Source organism: Prionailurus viverrinus, chromosome X, assembly GCF_022837055.1.
Source record: "Prionailurus viverrinus isolate Anna chromosome X, UM_Priviv_1.0, whole genome shotgun sequence".
Lineage (NCBI taxonomy): Eukaryota > Metazoa > Chordata > Mammalia > Carnivora > Felidae > Prionailurus > Prionailurus viverrinus.
The window spans coordinates 83,726,028-83,742,663 of record NC_062579.1 but is presented as its reverse complement, the minus strand read 5'-3'; the positions used below and the strand labels follow the sequence as shown (position 1 = coordinate 83,742,663).

The 16,636-nt window shown below is 43.6% G+C and overlaps 1 protein-coding gene across 4 annotated transcripts in view; it reads left to right on the top strand.

The window, feature by feature from the left end:
• The first annotated feature begins 9,958 nt into the window (after positions 1-9,958).
• CHRDL1 (chordin like 1) overlaps positions 9,959-16,636 on the top strand; it is a 118,848-nt gene continuing 112,170 nt past the window's right edge. For 2 of the 4 annotated variants that reach the window (XM_047844725.1, XM_047844722.1), the window contains exons 1-2: positions 9,961-10,372; positions 13,797-13,948. In XM_047844725.1, the coding sequence (XP_047700681.1) occupies positions 13,852-13,948 (97 nt within the window). In that variant the 5' untranslated portion in view covers positions 9,961-10,372; positions 13,797-13,851. Of the gene's footprint in view, positions 10,373-13,796; positions 13,949-16,636 lie in introns of all 4 variants that reach the window. The other 2 variants (XM_047844724.1, XM_047844723.1) reach the window with 2 other exon arrangements.

The following is a 16,636-nucleotide window of genomic DNA, read 5'->3' as shown; positions in this document are numbered from 1 at the left end:
TAAGCTGTCTCTAAGGGGCCTTAGAGTTTTCACCTTCGAGAGTACCACTGTATGCATACTCAGTCCTTTCCCAGTATGGGATGGGAAATGATCACGTTCTGCTTGCGGTCTTTGCCATATGCGTGAGGTCAGCAGCCCCACATTTTTAGTGTGAGAAGGGATTTCTGGGTGTAATTCACAGCCTACTTCCATTTCACTCCCAGCTCGGCTCCTAAGTAGGGCAGCTCACTGCTCTCTCTGGTCCCCTCCCTTAGGCTCCCTCTCATGAAGAGAAAAGGAGTCCAGTATTCAATTGATAGGAAGGACTCAGCGGTACTGTCGAGGGGGCCGGCACTTCATCATCTGACCTCATCATTCGAGTACCAACCGATCATCAGCCCACACCTCCCTCCTGGATTACCCATGCTCGAATGCTGCACAACTGGCCAGCGGGATTCCTTAAAAAGAGGTAAGGAACAAGCAAGTAGTGTTGACTTAATGATGGGTTCCATGTCAAGTGTTGAATCTGACGCTTTCTGGTTGATTTATGACTCTTTTTTTTATGTTTATTTAATGTTTATTTATTTTTGAGACAGAGCATGAACAGGGGAGGGTCAGAGAGAGAGGGAGACACAGAATCCAAATCAGGCTCCAGGCTGCCAGCTGTCAGCACAGAGCCTGACACGGGGCTCGAACTCACAAACCGTGAGATCATGACCTGAGCCAAAGTCAGAAGCTCAACCGACTGAGCCACCCAGGAGCCCCGATTTCTGACTCTTAATCTAAGAACAAGATCTTCTTGCATGTGCCCCTCACCATCCCATTTACTTCCGAAGCTTTTCTGAGTGGATCTAAGCCAGTGGTGTTCGGGTGCCAGCTCTCACCAGCCTGTGAAGGGCAACGAGGCACATCTCTTACCAACTCCACATTAAGTGACAACCCACCAGTAGGTTGAAACTGGCCATGCTGTGGGGGTATTTATAGAACAGCAATTAGAAATGTCTGTAAGTCAGGATTTTTTTTTTTCTCCCTAGGGAGCCAGTTGTTAAACACTTATCACTATATATCGTGATTCCAGCTCAGATACCTCCAGGAGCTAGAAAAGTCATCTGAGTGACTCAAATAGGCCTTATGGTAACAATGGGAACACAGTAGAAAGTGACAGGGACTGTGACAGTTGATGTGCATAAAAGCAGAAGCCATTACTCTCTTCTAGCCTATGCCACCACGCCGAGATGTCAGCACCATGGTGCTAACAATTCCAATTTTTTGAGAGGAACTGCAAATCAAGGTTTTTGTGTAAAGTCTCCGAATGTAAAAATTAAAGATTGTTTGGAACTAATTCATATTTTTAATTTTTTTTAATGTGCATTTATTTTTGAGAGAGAAAGGGACAGGATGTGAGCAGGCGAGGTGCAGAGGGAGAGGGAGACACAGAATCCCAAGCAGGTTCCAGGCTCTGAGCTGTGAGTACAGAACCCGATGTGGGGCTTGAACCCAGGAACCATGAGATCATGACCTGGGCCGAAGTCAGATGCTTAACCGACTGAGCCACCCAGGCGCCCTGGAACCAATTCAAATTTTGAAAGAAAAAAAAAAATCCCTGTTCAGCCTGTCCAGTGAACACCTGTGAACCTTGAGTTGGCTCTCCTTGACCTCTGGGTCAGCAGTTTGCCTGCCATTTTGGCTTTCTGGCCCCCCTGTTTCCTGCTCTTATTCCCTGGGTTTCAGCCCTGATGCTGAGTGGCCGCCATCATATCCTAATGAAAACCAAACTCTCATTCCTCCTGAGCGTCAAGAACAAGGGAGCTTCAGATCTGAGAATATCCAGGTGGCTTCTTACGATTCTACTCTGGCTTGTGTCGTGTTTTCTAGTCCACATGCCATGAAGCTAGAGAAGAGGATGTGAGGCCCAAATCTGTATGTAACATTTTGATATTTTCCCGGCACCAGGACCATCCCCAGTGCTCGTGCACCTGTGCGTGAGGAGAGAGTGGCTTCCATTTTGGCATCAGTCTCTTTGTTCCACCTGAAGGGCATGTCGGTACTCTACTCTCCAACTCACTCCCTGCCTAGAAGAGGGTGGGAAATTGGGCTAATTATTGGTTTTCTCTTCCTGCTTTTATCCCCACTCTCTTCTAAAGATAGGCAAACCAAAGCTCGAGTAGCTAATAAAGGACTTTACTGAATGGGGAATAACTCTCACATTTGGACTAAGTGGATGGGGGGAGGGAGGGTTACATGAGGCTGAAAGTAACTAATGAGCACCTAATATACGTCAGGCATTATGCCAGGCACTCCACATGCTGTAGACCACTGAATCTCCCTAGCAACATTATTATCCTCCCCTTTTGACACATAAGGCAGCAGATTCAGAAAAGGTATATGACTTGGCGGCATTCCGATTCAGGTATGCTTGATTCTAAAGCTTTGGTTCTTCTGAGTACAAGCTACCACCTCCCTGAGGAGAGCTAGACGCTGTGGTTAAGACAATGAGATAGTCACTTCTCTTGGTTCTCCTGAAAAATAACAACGGGCAGCTTTGCTTAAAAATAAAGGCTATAACCCTGGGATGTTTATGGTGGTTCTAGGGAAATGTGGGACCCTTGGGCCCTACAGGAAGCGACCTAAGCCAACGCAATTTAAAGTGATTAAATGTTATAACAATAGAGATTCTAGAAAGGCCATTTCTATCCCACCATACTGCATCTTTCTATGCACAGCCTGACCCTTGGACATATTATACCTCCAGTTTGTTTTAATGGAACCCCTGGTTAACAAGTTTTACACACCTTTGTGGGACTACTCAAAAAGTGTAGTCAAAAGGCTCAGTCAGTTAAGGGTCCAACTTGTGATTTTGGCTCAGGTCACGATTTCGCAGTTCGTGGGTTTGAGCCCCACATCGGGCTCTGCTCTGACAGTGCGGAGCCTGTTTGGGATTCTCTCTCTCCCAATCTCTCTGACCCTCCCCACTTGAGCGCTCTCTCTCTCTCTCTCTCTCTCTCAAAATAAATAAACTTGAAAAAAAAAAAGAAAAAAATGTAGTTAAACTATGTGAAACAAATCTCCAGTCAGAAGTGGGTGTATGTTATGCTCTGTCCATTTGACCCATTCATGGTTACTGTGGACACTACAGTTTTGGATGAAGGAGTGCACCCCCTTTCATGTTTTGGATATTTACCATAGTCCTGAACACTATGACGAGTTTACCTTGTTTTTAAAAATAAACATGTTTTGGAAATTTTCTCTAAATCAAAGCTTGCTTTTTTGATGGCCTTGATGATTAACCTAGAGGTGCACTCCTTGGAAATGTTTCCCTTAAAATACTTCCACAAATATTTTAAAGTCGCTTAAAAGGAAAATCATTTCTATAAAAATACTGTCAGATATAATACAAAGTACAAATTTAAAAAAATACCTTGGGTTCTTTTTGTTGGATACAAGCATAAAATGACAGCTTGACTACAAAGAATACACTGAACCTGAAAAAAACCCTGCTTCCATTAACTTTGTTTCCATGATCCTATAAGCTACTCTGCTGTTCTCTTCTGTGGCTTTCATAAAGTTCTAGAAAACAGAACCGTTTTTACTGGTGGTATCCGTCAGGATTGGCCAGGTTACGTCACACAAATAAGCTGCCTCTAAATCTCAGAAGCTTAATTCACAAAGTTCCATTTATTACTCATTTCAGATCTGCCAAATGAGACTGGTATGGGCTATGTTTATCTCAGTCACTCAGAAACCCAGGCTTCATTTGAATACATGTATTCATGATTCCTGTGGTAGTGATAAAGGGAAGGGGCAAATCATGCATTGGCTCTTCAAGTTTCCACCCAGAAGTGACACATCACTTTTGCTAAGATTTCAATGACCAAAGCAAATCGGATGGCCAGTGCTCAACCCCAAAGAGGGAAGGGGGGTAAAGTTCTACTGGGAACCTGAAAGGAAGAAAGCTGGAAATAGTAAATGAACCACACCAATGACAACCAATTCTGTATTTTAGCATTTTTTTTTTTTTAGAAATGACTAGCAGGAAGAAAATACAATAGACAGAAATTTAATAATAAACAAGAATACATGCAAGTAGTAAAGTGGCTCAGGGGCTTCTGGGTGGCTCAGTGGGTTAAGTGTCCAACTCTTGATTTCTATGCAGGTCATGATGTCATGGTCATGATACTGTCCCAAGTTGGGCTCTGTGCTAGGCGAAGAAGCAGCTTGAGATTCTCTCTCTCCCTCTCCTTCTGCCCCTCCCTTGCTTTTTCACTCTCTCTAAGAAAAATAATAATAATAAAATAAATGTTCTATAAGGGTCCTAAAAGGTCTATAGAGTGAAATGTCATCTTTCAAATATTGAATCAAGTATTCGATTAATACAAACTCTAGGTTGGTCTGATTTTCTGTATAAAGAAGCAAACCTATACCGTAATACACTCCTCAACAATTTTTACGTATCCTGCCACTTTTTAGAAAGGTAATCAAATAACCTGAGTATCCCAGGTTCCAATGGGACAAGAAGCATTTAAAAGGCTAAAACTTCTATCATCAGAACACTGTTCAGAATTAATCATTCTGAATACCTCTATTTTCACATTCATTTCTACCATTTGGAACAACATGGATGGACCTTGAGGGCATTGTGGTAAGTGAAATAGGTCAGATAGAGAAAGATGGTATGATCTCACTTGCATGTGGAATCTACAAAAAGCCAAACTCAGAGAGTAGAATGGTGGGTACCAGGGACTGAGAGGTGGGGGAAATGGGGAGGCGTTGGTCAAAAGGTTTAAACTTCCAGCGGTAAGATGAATAAGTCCTGGGGATGTAATGTACAACATGGTGACTATAGTTAATATTGTATTATATACTTGAAAATTGCTGATAAGGAAGCTCTTAAATGTTCTCATCACAATAAAAATTGTAATTATGTGAGGTGATAGATGCGGTAACTAACGTTATTATGATAATCACCCCACAATATATAAATATATCAAATTATCATGTTGTCCAACTTAAACTTATAAAATGTTATATGTCAATTATATCTCCAAAAGGCTGGAAAAACATAAAATGAGTATGAGTTCTGTAACACACAGTATTGTGACACAACAATCAATTGCATTAATATATACTAGCAACAAATCAAACCAAAATAAAAAATACAATAACATTATGGTGTACACCTGATGGAACATTGTGTGTCAACTACACTTTAATAAATAAATTTTAAGAAACCACAATAACATTTACAATTGCTCCAAAGAAAATAAAATATGTAGGTATGATTCTAACAAAACACGTATTGGATCTATATGCTGGAAACAACAAAGCACTGATGAATGAAATCAAAGACCTAAATAAATGGAGAGACACACTGTATTCACGGGTTGGCAAGATTGAACACATAAAAAAATTGTCAATTCTCCCCAGATTTATCTAGAAGTATAATGTACTTTCAATCCAAATATGAGAATGTTTTTTATAGACATAGATATGCTTATTCTAAAATTTATACAGGAAGGTACAGGGCCTAGAATAGCTAAAACAATCTTCAAAAAGAAGAATAAAGCGGGAGGAACCACTCCACTTGATAGTAAAACCTCTATATGACCACAATAATTAAGACCATGTGTTGTTGGTGGAGCACAGACATATAGATCAATGGAACAGAATAGAGAAACCAGAAATAGACCCACACAAATATGCTTAACTGATGTTTGACAAAGGTGTAAAAGTAATTCAATGGCAGGAAGATATTTTCTCAACCAATTATGCCGAAGCCATTGGATATCTGTAGGCAAAAAAGTGAACCTTGACCCAAGTCTCACACCTTCTGTAAAAACTAACCCAAAACAGATCATAGATTTAAAGGTAAAACTTAAGGGGTGCCTGGCTGGCTCAGTCAGAAGTCATGCAACTCTTGATCTTAGCGTTGTGAGTTTGAGCCTCACATGGGGTGTAGAGATTAAATAAATCAGCTTTTAAAAAAATGTAAAACTTAAACCCATAACACTTTTAGAACAAAAACAGAGGAGAAAATGTTTGTGATCCAGGGCTGGACAAAGAATTCTTAGACTTAACATTCAAACACAATTAATAAAAAGAAAAATTAATAAATTGAACCTCATCAAAGTTAAAAACTTCTGTTCTATGAAAGCTATTGGGAAGAAGATGAAAAGGGAAACTATGGACTGGGAGAAAATATTTGCAAATCACATATGCAACCAAGGACTAGTATCTAGCATATATAAAGAACTATCAAAATTCAACTGTAAGAAAACATTTCAATGACAAAAATGTGCAAAATACATGCAGAGGGAGTTCACTGAAGAGGATACATAGATGTCAAATAATTATATGAAAAGATGGGAGATATCATTAGATATTAGGGAAATGTAAAATAAAGCCACAATGAGATATCTCCATATACCCACCCAAATGGCTAAAATTAAAAGTAATGACAACAAATGCTGACAAGAATGCAGAGAAACTAGATTTCTCACCCACTTCTGGTGGAAATATCAATAGCGTAACTACTCTGAAAAGTATGCGGCAGTCCTTGCAAAATTAAACATCGCTCACCGTACAACCCAAATAAATGCACCGTTGGGCCTTTATCCCTGGGAAATGAAAAGTTATGTTCATGAAAAATCCTTAGACATATGTTCATAGCAGCTTGATTTGTGACTGCCAAAATTTGGAATCAACCCAGATGTCCTGTAATGGATGAATGGCTAAACAAGCTGTGATATGGGTCACCTGGGTGGCTCAGTGAGTTAAGAGTCTGACTCTTGATTTCGGCTCAGGTCATGATCTGATGGGTTTGTGAGATTGAGCCCTGTGTTGCTTTACACTGACCATGCAGAGCCTGCTGGGGATCTCTCTCTCTCTCTCTCTCTCTCAAAAGAAATAAATTAATTAAAAAAACAAGCTGTGATATATGTAGACCATGGAATATTAATCAGCCATAAAAAGGAATGAATTATTAATAAATACAACAACTTGGATGGGTCTCCAGAGAATTATGATAAGTAAAAGAAGCCAGTTTCAAAAGGTTACATACTGTATAATTCCATGTAATATTCTAAATGACAAGCTTACAGAGATGGAGAACAGTTTTGTGGTTTCCAGGGAGTAGGAAGATGGGGAGAGAAGCTGGTTGGGACTGTAAAAGAATAATACTGAGGAGGGGGGCTGGGTGGCTCAGTTAAGCTTCTGACTTTGTCTCAGGTCATGATCTTGTGATTTTTGAGTTTGAGCCCTGCATGGGGCTCTCTTCCGTCAGCACAGAGCCTGCTTCTGATCCTCTGTCACCCTCTCTGCCCACCCCCCACTTGCACTTGTTCTCGCTCTCTCTTAAAAATAGATAAAAATTAAAAAAAAAAAGAAGAATACTGGGGATCCTTGTGGTGCTGGCATTGTTCAGTATTCTGGCTGTGGTGGTGGCCATATGAACCAACACATGGGATCAAATTTCATAGAACTATACACACAGGCAAATGGGTGCATGTAAAACTGGTAAAATTGTACTAAGGCAGATGGATTGTATTGATGTCAATTTCCTGTTTGTGATATCATACTACAGTTATGTGTGATGTTACTATTGGGGGTGAAGGGTATTCGGGATCCCTCTGAATTATTTCTTATAATTGTAAATCTACAATTATCAGCAAATAAAATGTTTTAAGAAATGAGTATGAGATGATCTATGCTCTAATCCCCATTTAATAGGAAAAATATAAAGCATGGAGATAATCCTCACTGTAGTTTGGATAAGATCTGGTAGGAAGTTTACGTCTGGACTCACCCAAACTGCAGTTCCCAACTCACACATCAAGACAAACTAATACAGGGATCACCAGCATTTACACTAATGAAGAACTTTTCAGAAAATTCTGGCAGCACCCATATAGAGTTGCCAAGTGTCTAAGAGATCCTGAACAAAAACTGCCCAGTTGAAAAGAACTGTTTGATCACAGTAAATTTTTTTTGAGCTTTAAAAAAATTGCTTTCAGCTTTTAAGCCACTAGGTTTTGGGATGGTGTATTTTGCAGTAATCAGAATATTACATCAAGCACTGGGAGCAAGTGGTCATAACCAAATGGATAGGAGTTTTAAATTTCAGTGAGTCTACTGATTTTCAATGCTAGGATCCATCTTTGTCCCAGGCTGTTGTTCCTGAAACCCATTTTCCTGAATACATACTCTCCAGGCATGTTGGGACTGATGATGGATGGGGGCTGGGGAATGCAGATACAAAGGAAATTGAACAACCAGCCCTTGCCTTGAAGAACTCACAGTCTAGTGAGACAAAACATCAGCACATTAAACGGCGTGAGAACAGTTATAAGGCAACAAATCTGCAAGTTCAAACTAATATACTACAGCACAAATTGAATGCATGTGGCAATGTATGGCTACCCAAACAGCAGGATGGAGCTAGACATTTTGGACCCTGAAGGCAACATTTTAGAAAGGGCCCCCTTTCCTTTGTTAACAGTGAAATAAACATCCCCAGCAATGCAGGAGCTAGTTGGATGATATTAACACTTCTGAAGAAAGAAAAGGGAGGTAATTTCCCAGGACAGTTATTTTTGTTTCAATTTTCCCTTGTTCTGTGTTCCTAATATGTGATTTGGGGGCAAGCTACAATTTTCCTGAGCATCCATTTCCTCATCTATGGGCTGGAGATAGATAGCAATCAGAGAGTAGTCGGTTGAAAGTCAGGAAACCTGACTTGGAATCTCAGATCTATCATTTACTATGTGCATGACCTTGGATACATCACCTCCCTCCCACCCCCTCATCAATTTCCTCTTCTGTGACATGAAGACTTTGAGCTCAATGGTCCAGAAGATCCCTACCAATTCTGACACTCAAGGCCACAGACAGTTCACGGGTTGTTGTGAGGGTTTAAAGAGTAGGGATGATGAATATGAAACTACTCTGTAAGCCATAATATTATACAGATCCTGGAAAAATCAATATGATCCAGTTCAGCACTGGGTGCTGTATGTAAGTGATGAATCACCGGAATGTATCCCCGAAACCGAGAGCACACTGTAAACACTGTATGTTAGCTAACTTGACAATAAATTCTATTAAAAAAATAAAAAATAATAAAGTTATATTCCAGTAAAAAAAGAGAGAGAAAGAAAGAAAGAAAGAAAGAAAGAAAAGAAAGAAAGAAGAAAAAAAAAAGCAGCCCTGTAGCTCTCCTCCAAATTTGGGGGCTTTAACATATAAATGGGTACTGTCTGTCAAGGCAGAGCCTTTGGGGCCCTTACAGGATTCTGAGAATTCTTTGTAACTACCTCTCATCAAATAAACATAACTTTGTCTTAGTCCCTCTCAGCCTCACCAAGGCATCAGCAGTGCTATTGTGATTTCAAGGCTGGGTTCTTGGCCCAACTCCCGAATCAGAATCTTAGGGACTGGGAGAACAGGGGTGGCTGTGGTGGGTCGCTCCAAGTTTTCTTCAAGACCCTTACCAATTAGTAAAGGCCCTTTTCATGGGGGTGTTGGGGGGCCCTCTTTGTTGGGAGAAAGCAGATTTCTAACTCGTCCCCTCTCCCTCCACACACACACCCATCTCCACTCTGCCTTGAAGGACACCAACACTTTGCCACTTTTCTAACCGCAGTGTGGATTTGGGAAACGCCCCTAAGTGATAAGCAGCTTGCTGGGGCATAATTTGCGAGGCCAGCTCCTCTGGTGTCCCGCGCACCAGCTCAGGACCCGACCAGGTGCACCCAGATGGGCCCTGTGCGGGAGGAGAAGAGCTGCGGGCTTCCAGACAGGGAAGTCGGAGGGTAGCCGGGTCTCCGGGGCAGGCGCGGGTGGTGGGAAGCTCCTAGGTGCATTCCAGTGCACAGGGGGAGGAGGGGCCGGAGGAGAGGTGCGGTCCCTTTAAGACCCCAACGCTCGCTTAGCCAGAGGAGGGGGGTGCAGTGGGGGCGCTGCGTGATGGGAAAGTCGCCGGCAGAGCCTCACACTTTCTCCCGATTTCTTAACTTTCGGGCCCCGGGAGCAGAAGTAGAGCCGCCGGGCCGGGGCGGAGACGGGGTGCGGGCTTGCAGCCGCTGCGTGCCCGCGGACTTCTCGCCTGCGCCGGGCGCCCGGCCTCTCCGGCCAAGTGGGGAGCGGGCGGCGGGCGGGCAGGTGGCCCCGGGCCGCCGCGCCCGCGCCTTGGCTCTGCCCCCGGGAGCCGAGCGAGCCGCTGCTCCCTCGTGGTGTGAGGGCGGTGATGTTTTTTCCTCCCACCCACTTTTGAGTCCCCCCTCCCCCCTCGCGCGCACTCTAGCTCTCGCCACAACCTGCGAGCCCCAGACCTCGGAGGAGCGCCCCGGGGAGCTCGGAGCGCGTGCACGCGTGGAAGACGGAGCAGGCCAGTGGCCAGGTCAGTGAGCAGTGCCCGATGCCCGCTTCCTCTACCTTCCTTTCCAGCCTTTGCACAGGTGGGGCGTCTCCTGTTGGCCAGAACCGCCCCTGGACGTCCCCCCCCCAGTTCCCCCCCGCCCCCCTGCCTGACCTGCCACCCCTACTGGGCTCTCGGGTCCAGCTGCTAGTGGCCGTGGCCCGGCTGGAGGTGGGCTCCAAGGCGCCCGGGGCAGGTTAGGGACTCCGGATTCGAACTCACCACTTGCCACTCCCCGAGGGGCCTGCATATCTCCATGCTCTGGCGCTTCGGGGAAGGCCACTTGGGTAGCCACCTAAAGGGTTTTGCAGTCTCCTTAGTTATCTATCCCCTGAGTCCCGACCCTTCTTTCTCGCTTGCTGAAGTGCCCTGGACCAGAGGGTGATTAATACATGCTAAAGTTAATGAAACAGAGCGGACAGGCGAGAGGCTCCTCTGTCCTCTGGACATCTGTCTCATTTTCCGCCCAGACCACTGGGGTCAGAGCTTGAGACGCTAGGCTCAGGAAGCAACGCAGCCCTGCCAGAGAGCTTAGGGCCTGGAAAGCCTGCCTTCCAGACCCTCCCAGCCCTGCCACTAACTGTGGGAATGGGCAGTTGAGTTCTCTGGGCTCCAGGGTGCCCATTTTGGAGGTGGAGTTGTAGGGAATGAAATGAAATGATGGATAGCAAGGTGTTTTGCAAGCCAAACGCAAGGCATTGTTTGTCAGTCATAAGCAGCAGTGAAGGCAAGGACTCTGGCGGAGAGAGACACCCTGGGTTAGAAGTGCCGTTTTTCTGTGGCAACCCACCAGCAGCGAACTGAGTTTTTTCTTGTTGGGTGGTAGAGTGGGGAGAGGATTTCAGCTGATGGACGTGGGCCCTGAGACCCCAGTGTCTTCTTGTTGTTTGTCAGAAAGAGAATTGCTACCCTGGGGACTGTCCCAGGAAGACAGTGAATGTGAGATTACAAGGTCAGTCAAGCCTCTCTGGCGGATTAAAGAGACACTGTGGGGCGTGGAGAACTGGCTGATGTGCTCATCCCTTAGCCTTCCTTTGGGAATGTCGCTTTGGTTCTCTTCTACCCAGGAGACCTCTTCTGAGAATGTCCAGACTTCTGACACTTGATGGCCCAGATTGCCTTGCAGTTTCAGCTGGGCAAGGAGCCTCTGGTCCCTTTGCTTGATGCAAATGAACTGTGTGAATGCTTGTTTCATGGAGGCACCTTCATGGATACACTTCTTTAGACACTGACAAGTTTCTCGGTCTCTTGTAAAGCCTCCTCCGCCCGCCCCCCTCCCCAGTGTTAGTGGTGGGATCTTGTTTTCTTATTGGCTTTCTTGACCGGGGCCTGGATCCCCCCAAACGTGTGTCTGTGGCCACATTTTGAAGGAACCTGGAAAAGAGTCTGTGCAAGTTCAATGGCACAACAGCCTGTGTGAAGCAGAGAGTTAATGCAGAAATAACTCCAGTTAACTGGGTCAAAGTATAATTTGAAAAATTAAGGACAGTTTGGCTCTTTGCAAGTATAAGAGTCGGCATGTTTGCTGAGCAATGCTTGCTTAGGTTTATTGCTGCAGTCCCCCCAAAAATGTCTTGAACCACATCTCTCCCCCCCCGCCGAAAAGAAAAAGTTAAAGGGATAAAGAGAAATTGAACGGGGAGGAGTCCTGGGGAAGGAATTCTTCTCAGTTTATATTTCTGCACAGAATACAAAGACAGGGCTTCAGATCTTGTAAATCAAAAGTGAATATTTATAAAGCGATTCATTTTCTGATGTTCTCCATCACAGCCTGGGAGGCCACACAGATGACAGGAACGCCAAAAGAGATTAATTGCTCTCTCGTCACCAACTTTTCTATTTGCTCATAACATTAGTCGGGACCCAAGAAAAGCAAAAAAAATTCTGAGAGCCGTTTTCTTGCCAGCTTGAGTTATGAAGCAATGCTACTGTTCACTGAACCGCCCCCCCCATCATACAAGAAAAATAACCCTGTTGGTTCTTGCATGGGGCGACCTGAAAACTGTGGTTTCAAAACTACCCCCTGAGATCCATATGTGATTGTGATAAATTGGATTTCAGCGGTTAGAAAATCTTTCTCATTTGAAGGCTTGGGGGATAAGCTTATTAAAGTAGGCTCAGAAAGAACTTCACTGGGGTGGGCAGCTGTGTTAAACTGTTCATGGAAATGATTTGCTTCAGAGGGCAGGGACGTTCTGAGTGATTGAAGCTGGGCCACAAGTTCATAGAAGGGACCAAGACATCAGAATCGAGGCCTTTGGGAGGCTAGGAACATGTTCATGATCAGTTCTTCTTTGGTTATGTAGCCGTAATTTCAAGCAATGGCTTTCAAATTACCCAGACAAGTTCATAGCATTTAAAGTATCTGCATCATGGCCCAAAAACCATTCGGTTCTCCAGAATGATTATGTTGTATTCCTGCCAACTCTTTATACTCAATATTTAGGTTGGCCCCTCAGAAAAGATCAATGCACTCAGTTCCCATCCAGGGTTAACCCCGGATTGAAATGTGGTGTTTTTTGAACATTTAAATATGTTCAGATCATCCATTGGAACGTTTTTGCAAACTCTAGTGTCTATGGAAATGACCTGTGACTGGATCTGAGCTCTAGCAAATGTTCTGTGTTCTAAGGCTCGAAGGTTTAAGAATTTCCACCCCTTAGACTAGAAATGCAAGTCTCCTGCTTTTCAGAATTATAGTTGCTCTGATGGCCTTTGGCACAGCAGTGTAAGGCAAACACGTTACCTATTTAAATTGGCCTAATTTCCTTTGAGGATGGCCCGTTATAAAGTTCCGTTCCACAGTGGACTTCATGTGAAAGCAATGTCTGAACGGTAAAGGTATTTAACTGCATCCATTTGCTAATTACATCTGTCTTTTCCAACATAAGTAGCCAAACTGAAGATCTTTATAGATCTTGTGGAGGACACAGGAGAAGTATTATTAACCAATTTGTGCCTCATCGCTGAAGCTAACATGGGTGAACTTTCATTTCAGAAATTGTTTGGGTCCCGTGCCTACTATTTTTATCTTGGTTGCCAAAGTAGCCGTTTTGCAAATCCATTTCCCTTTTCTCCCAAAGAAAATCTCCTGAGAAATCAACTCTAATTCTGTTAAAAGGAAGATTTCAAAATTTATTTTTATTTTTCTATGACTTGCCTGTAAGGATTTTTAGCCTTAGCATTGGATGGGAACGCCTGTTCATCTCCTTGAATTTCCCCCCACGATCTTTGCAAGACCGAAGAGGCAAGTTCTCTTTCTGACACGGGAAAACAATGCTTACGCTTACATAAGTTCTCCAGCATACCGCCCCCCCCCCCCCCTGCCAACACGTTAAAAGCTTAAGCATCAGTGATCTCCACCAGTTTCAGAGGATCTAAGCCTTTTTTTCTGCTTTCTCCCCAGGAGCTTGAATATACCGGGCCCTGACAGTTTTGAGTGGCCTCTTGCAGTGACCAAAATGAGAAAAAAGTGGAAAGTGGGGGGCACAAAGTGCATCTTTTCCTTGTTGCTGTTCTTTCTTTTCCTAGAAGGAAGCAAAACAGAGCAAGTAAAACGTAAGTGTCTCCCGTTTAAGAAACAAGATGCTTTCTTGTAATCTCTTTGAAAATGTGGTTATAATCTGTAGGGATTGAGATTTTGCCCTAATGGGGCCATATACCATTATTCTATTACTGGTTTATGCGTGAGTTGATACAACAACGAGAGCTTTGAATCGGGTCGACTCAATTTGGGGCTGTTTTTCTGATTATCATATAGTTTTCATCTCATAGAACGCATGACATATTAGCCTGTTTTCCTTTTCCTGTTCTAAACTGTACAAATCTCATTCCATTTTACGTAACTCTAGAAATATCTGACAGATGAGCTGGATTTTTTCCCAAATTTCAGACTCTTCAGCAAAGGTTTTCAGTTTATGAAAAAAAATAACACAGAAAAGAAAAAAAAAGAAAAAGAAAAAGTAAAGCAGGCCCTGCCTATTCCCTTATGCTGAAAAACGAAGAAGGAAAAAACCCTTCACATGAACTGGATTCAGATGAAAAATCCTTTGAGGAAATTGAGATTCCAGGGACCGTGAGCAAATTGGATGCCGTTTATTGAAAGAACGTCCCCGCAAAGCCAGGGAATATTTCTAGAAAGTCAGCGATCCGTGTGATGGGCTAACACATTGGAGAAAGCGGAGTGGCAGGAAGGGGGGATAATTAACCCTCCTTGCCTCCAGGTTCAGGAGATTTATGCGTAACTGTTGGCATCCCTGCTCTTGTTACGAGCTTTCTGCTGAAAGTAGGAGCCTCACCTTCTTTGGGCCACTTGCAGCCCTCTCTGAGGTGGACCCCTGCTCTAAATTTGAAGGAAAAGCCCTAGCTCTAGTTCCCCTTTTTGGCTGCATCAACAGAAGCACAAAATGGAGTTGGTCCAAGAGGGGCATTCTCTGCTCCACTGAACTTATTCATGAGAAGGAACCGTGAAAATTTTCTTGGTAGGAGCTGAAGCAGCATCTGAAGCCCATCGCTTAAACATTTATCTCCTTTATCAGCACAAGTTTCATAGATCAGGCATGAAGCTTGCTGACAGGGAGGACGATGTGTTTCTGCCTCGCTGTGATTTTCATAGTAATCTCAGTCTTCTTCCTGAGACAAGCGGTGCTTTTGATTAGGCTTCTGAGCATGAGTGGCCCGTGGTGATGACTTAGCATGATGGGGACACAGGAGGAAGTTTAGCAGGGCACAGTACCAGCAAGGAAACTTGGATTGGCCTCTCTCCTGTTTTCCTCCAATGACCTCCCTCTCCCTCCAGAAAGCCCTCCTTTAAGTGGACGTGATAGAAAAGTTGTCCATCCATTCTCAGCTCCACTTACAACCCAACTGGGCCTAAAATCCTTGCTCTCTTAGGAAGAAACTTCCCTTATGACCTGTTCGCGATGGTGTCATAGGGGAAGCTTGCAATTCTTAGAAGACCGTCTCTTCTGGGAGGTCTTCCATAGATATAAAGAATTGAGGAGTACTGTCCATGCAACTTGGAGCTTAATGAACCAACCAAGGAAAAATAGGACTTACAAAATATTTACAGACCCCAAACTATCACTTTGTAACATTTCCTGCTGCCTATGAATTTGTCCCAAGCCCATTGGATATTCAATTGGTGTCAAAAGGATTGTGTAGTAGATGGCCTAGGGCATCAGTTCTGTTCTAGTGTTTCAGGCTTTCGGTCAGATGATGAGGCTCATTCCCTGAATGAGCTGCTCAGCATCATTCTGTGTGGCCACACCCACTGTCTCGAGGACATGTACACAGTTATCTCCACTAAAGGAAATCTTAAAGCATATGCCCTCTGTATGTTGCCTCGATACACGCAGATGCACACACACACACACACACACACACACACGAGGCATGCGCAGAGATTTATACGGAAGCTCCAACAACGAGAAGGTAGAAGCAGTGGAAATGTCGGTCCATTGGGGAATGGTCATATAAACCATCTGTGTAATGCGCTGTCGTGCTACCATTGAAAACGTTGCTTATTACAAATTTGATGGCCCTACGCAGTGCTTAATTAATTTATTCTGAAATTTCCTAAGTATCCCAAAACTAATAATACTCATAGTACAAAACAATCTGAAAGCACCTGAGCTTTACAAAAAACACGTGTCCCTCAGCTACCAACCAGAGGCAGCCATGACTAATAGTTTACTATGTGTTCTTCCAAACTCTTTTTCTCTGTATCGTAAAAACCTACGTAAGTACAGGTTTTGTTTTCGTTTTTTTTCTTGGCGATTGTATGTATTTTTCTGTAACCTTTCTTCAGAAGTGGGTCTAGGACATCCTTCCATGTCAGCACGTTGCAATACAACAGTACCGTATTCTTTCTAATGCCTGCATAGTGTCCAGTTGTGTAAGTGTGCCATGGATTACTTACCCATGGTCACTAGCTGTAGACACTTAGAGTGTCTCCAGTTTTTGCTATTACAACTAAGGTGTTAATGAACATCTCCAGGCACGTAGGCAAGTATTTGTGGGGAGTCCTTTGGTCAAAGTGGGTGTTCAGTGTTAATCTTGGTAAGCACAGTCACATTGTCCTTCGAAGAAGTTGTTATCAATGTATACTCCCACCGTCTGTGTATGAGAGTCCTTTTCGAATTCTTTCCCCACAAGTATAATTACTCTTTGTATCTTGGAGCCAATTTAATAGGAGAAACCATACTTCAGGTTTGCTGCACTATTTTCTTATTCTGGAGTATCTTT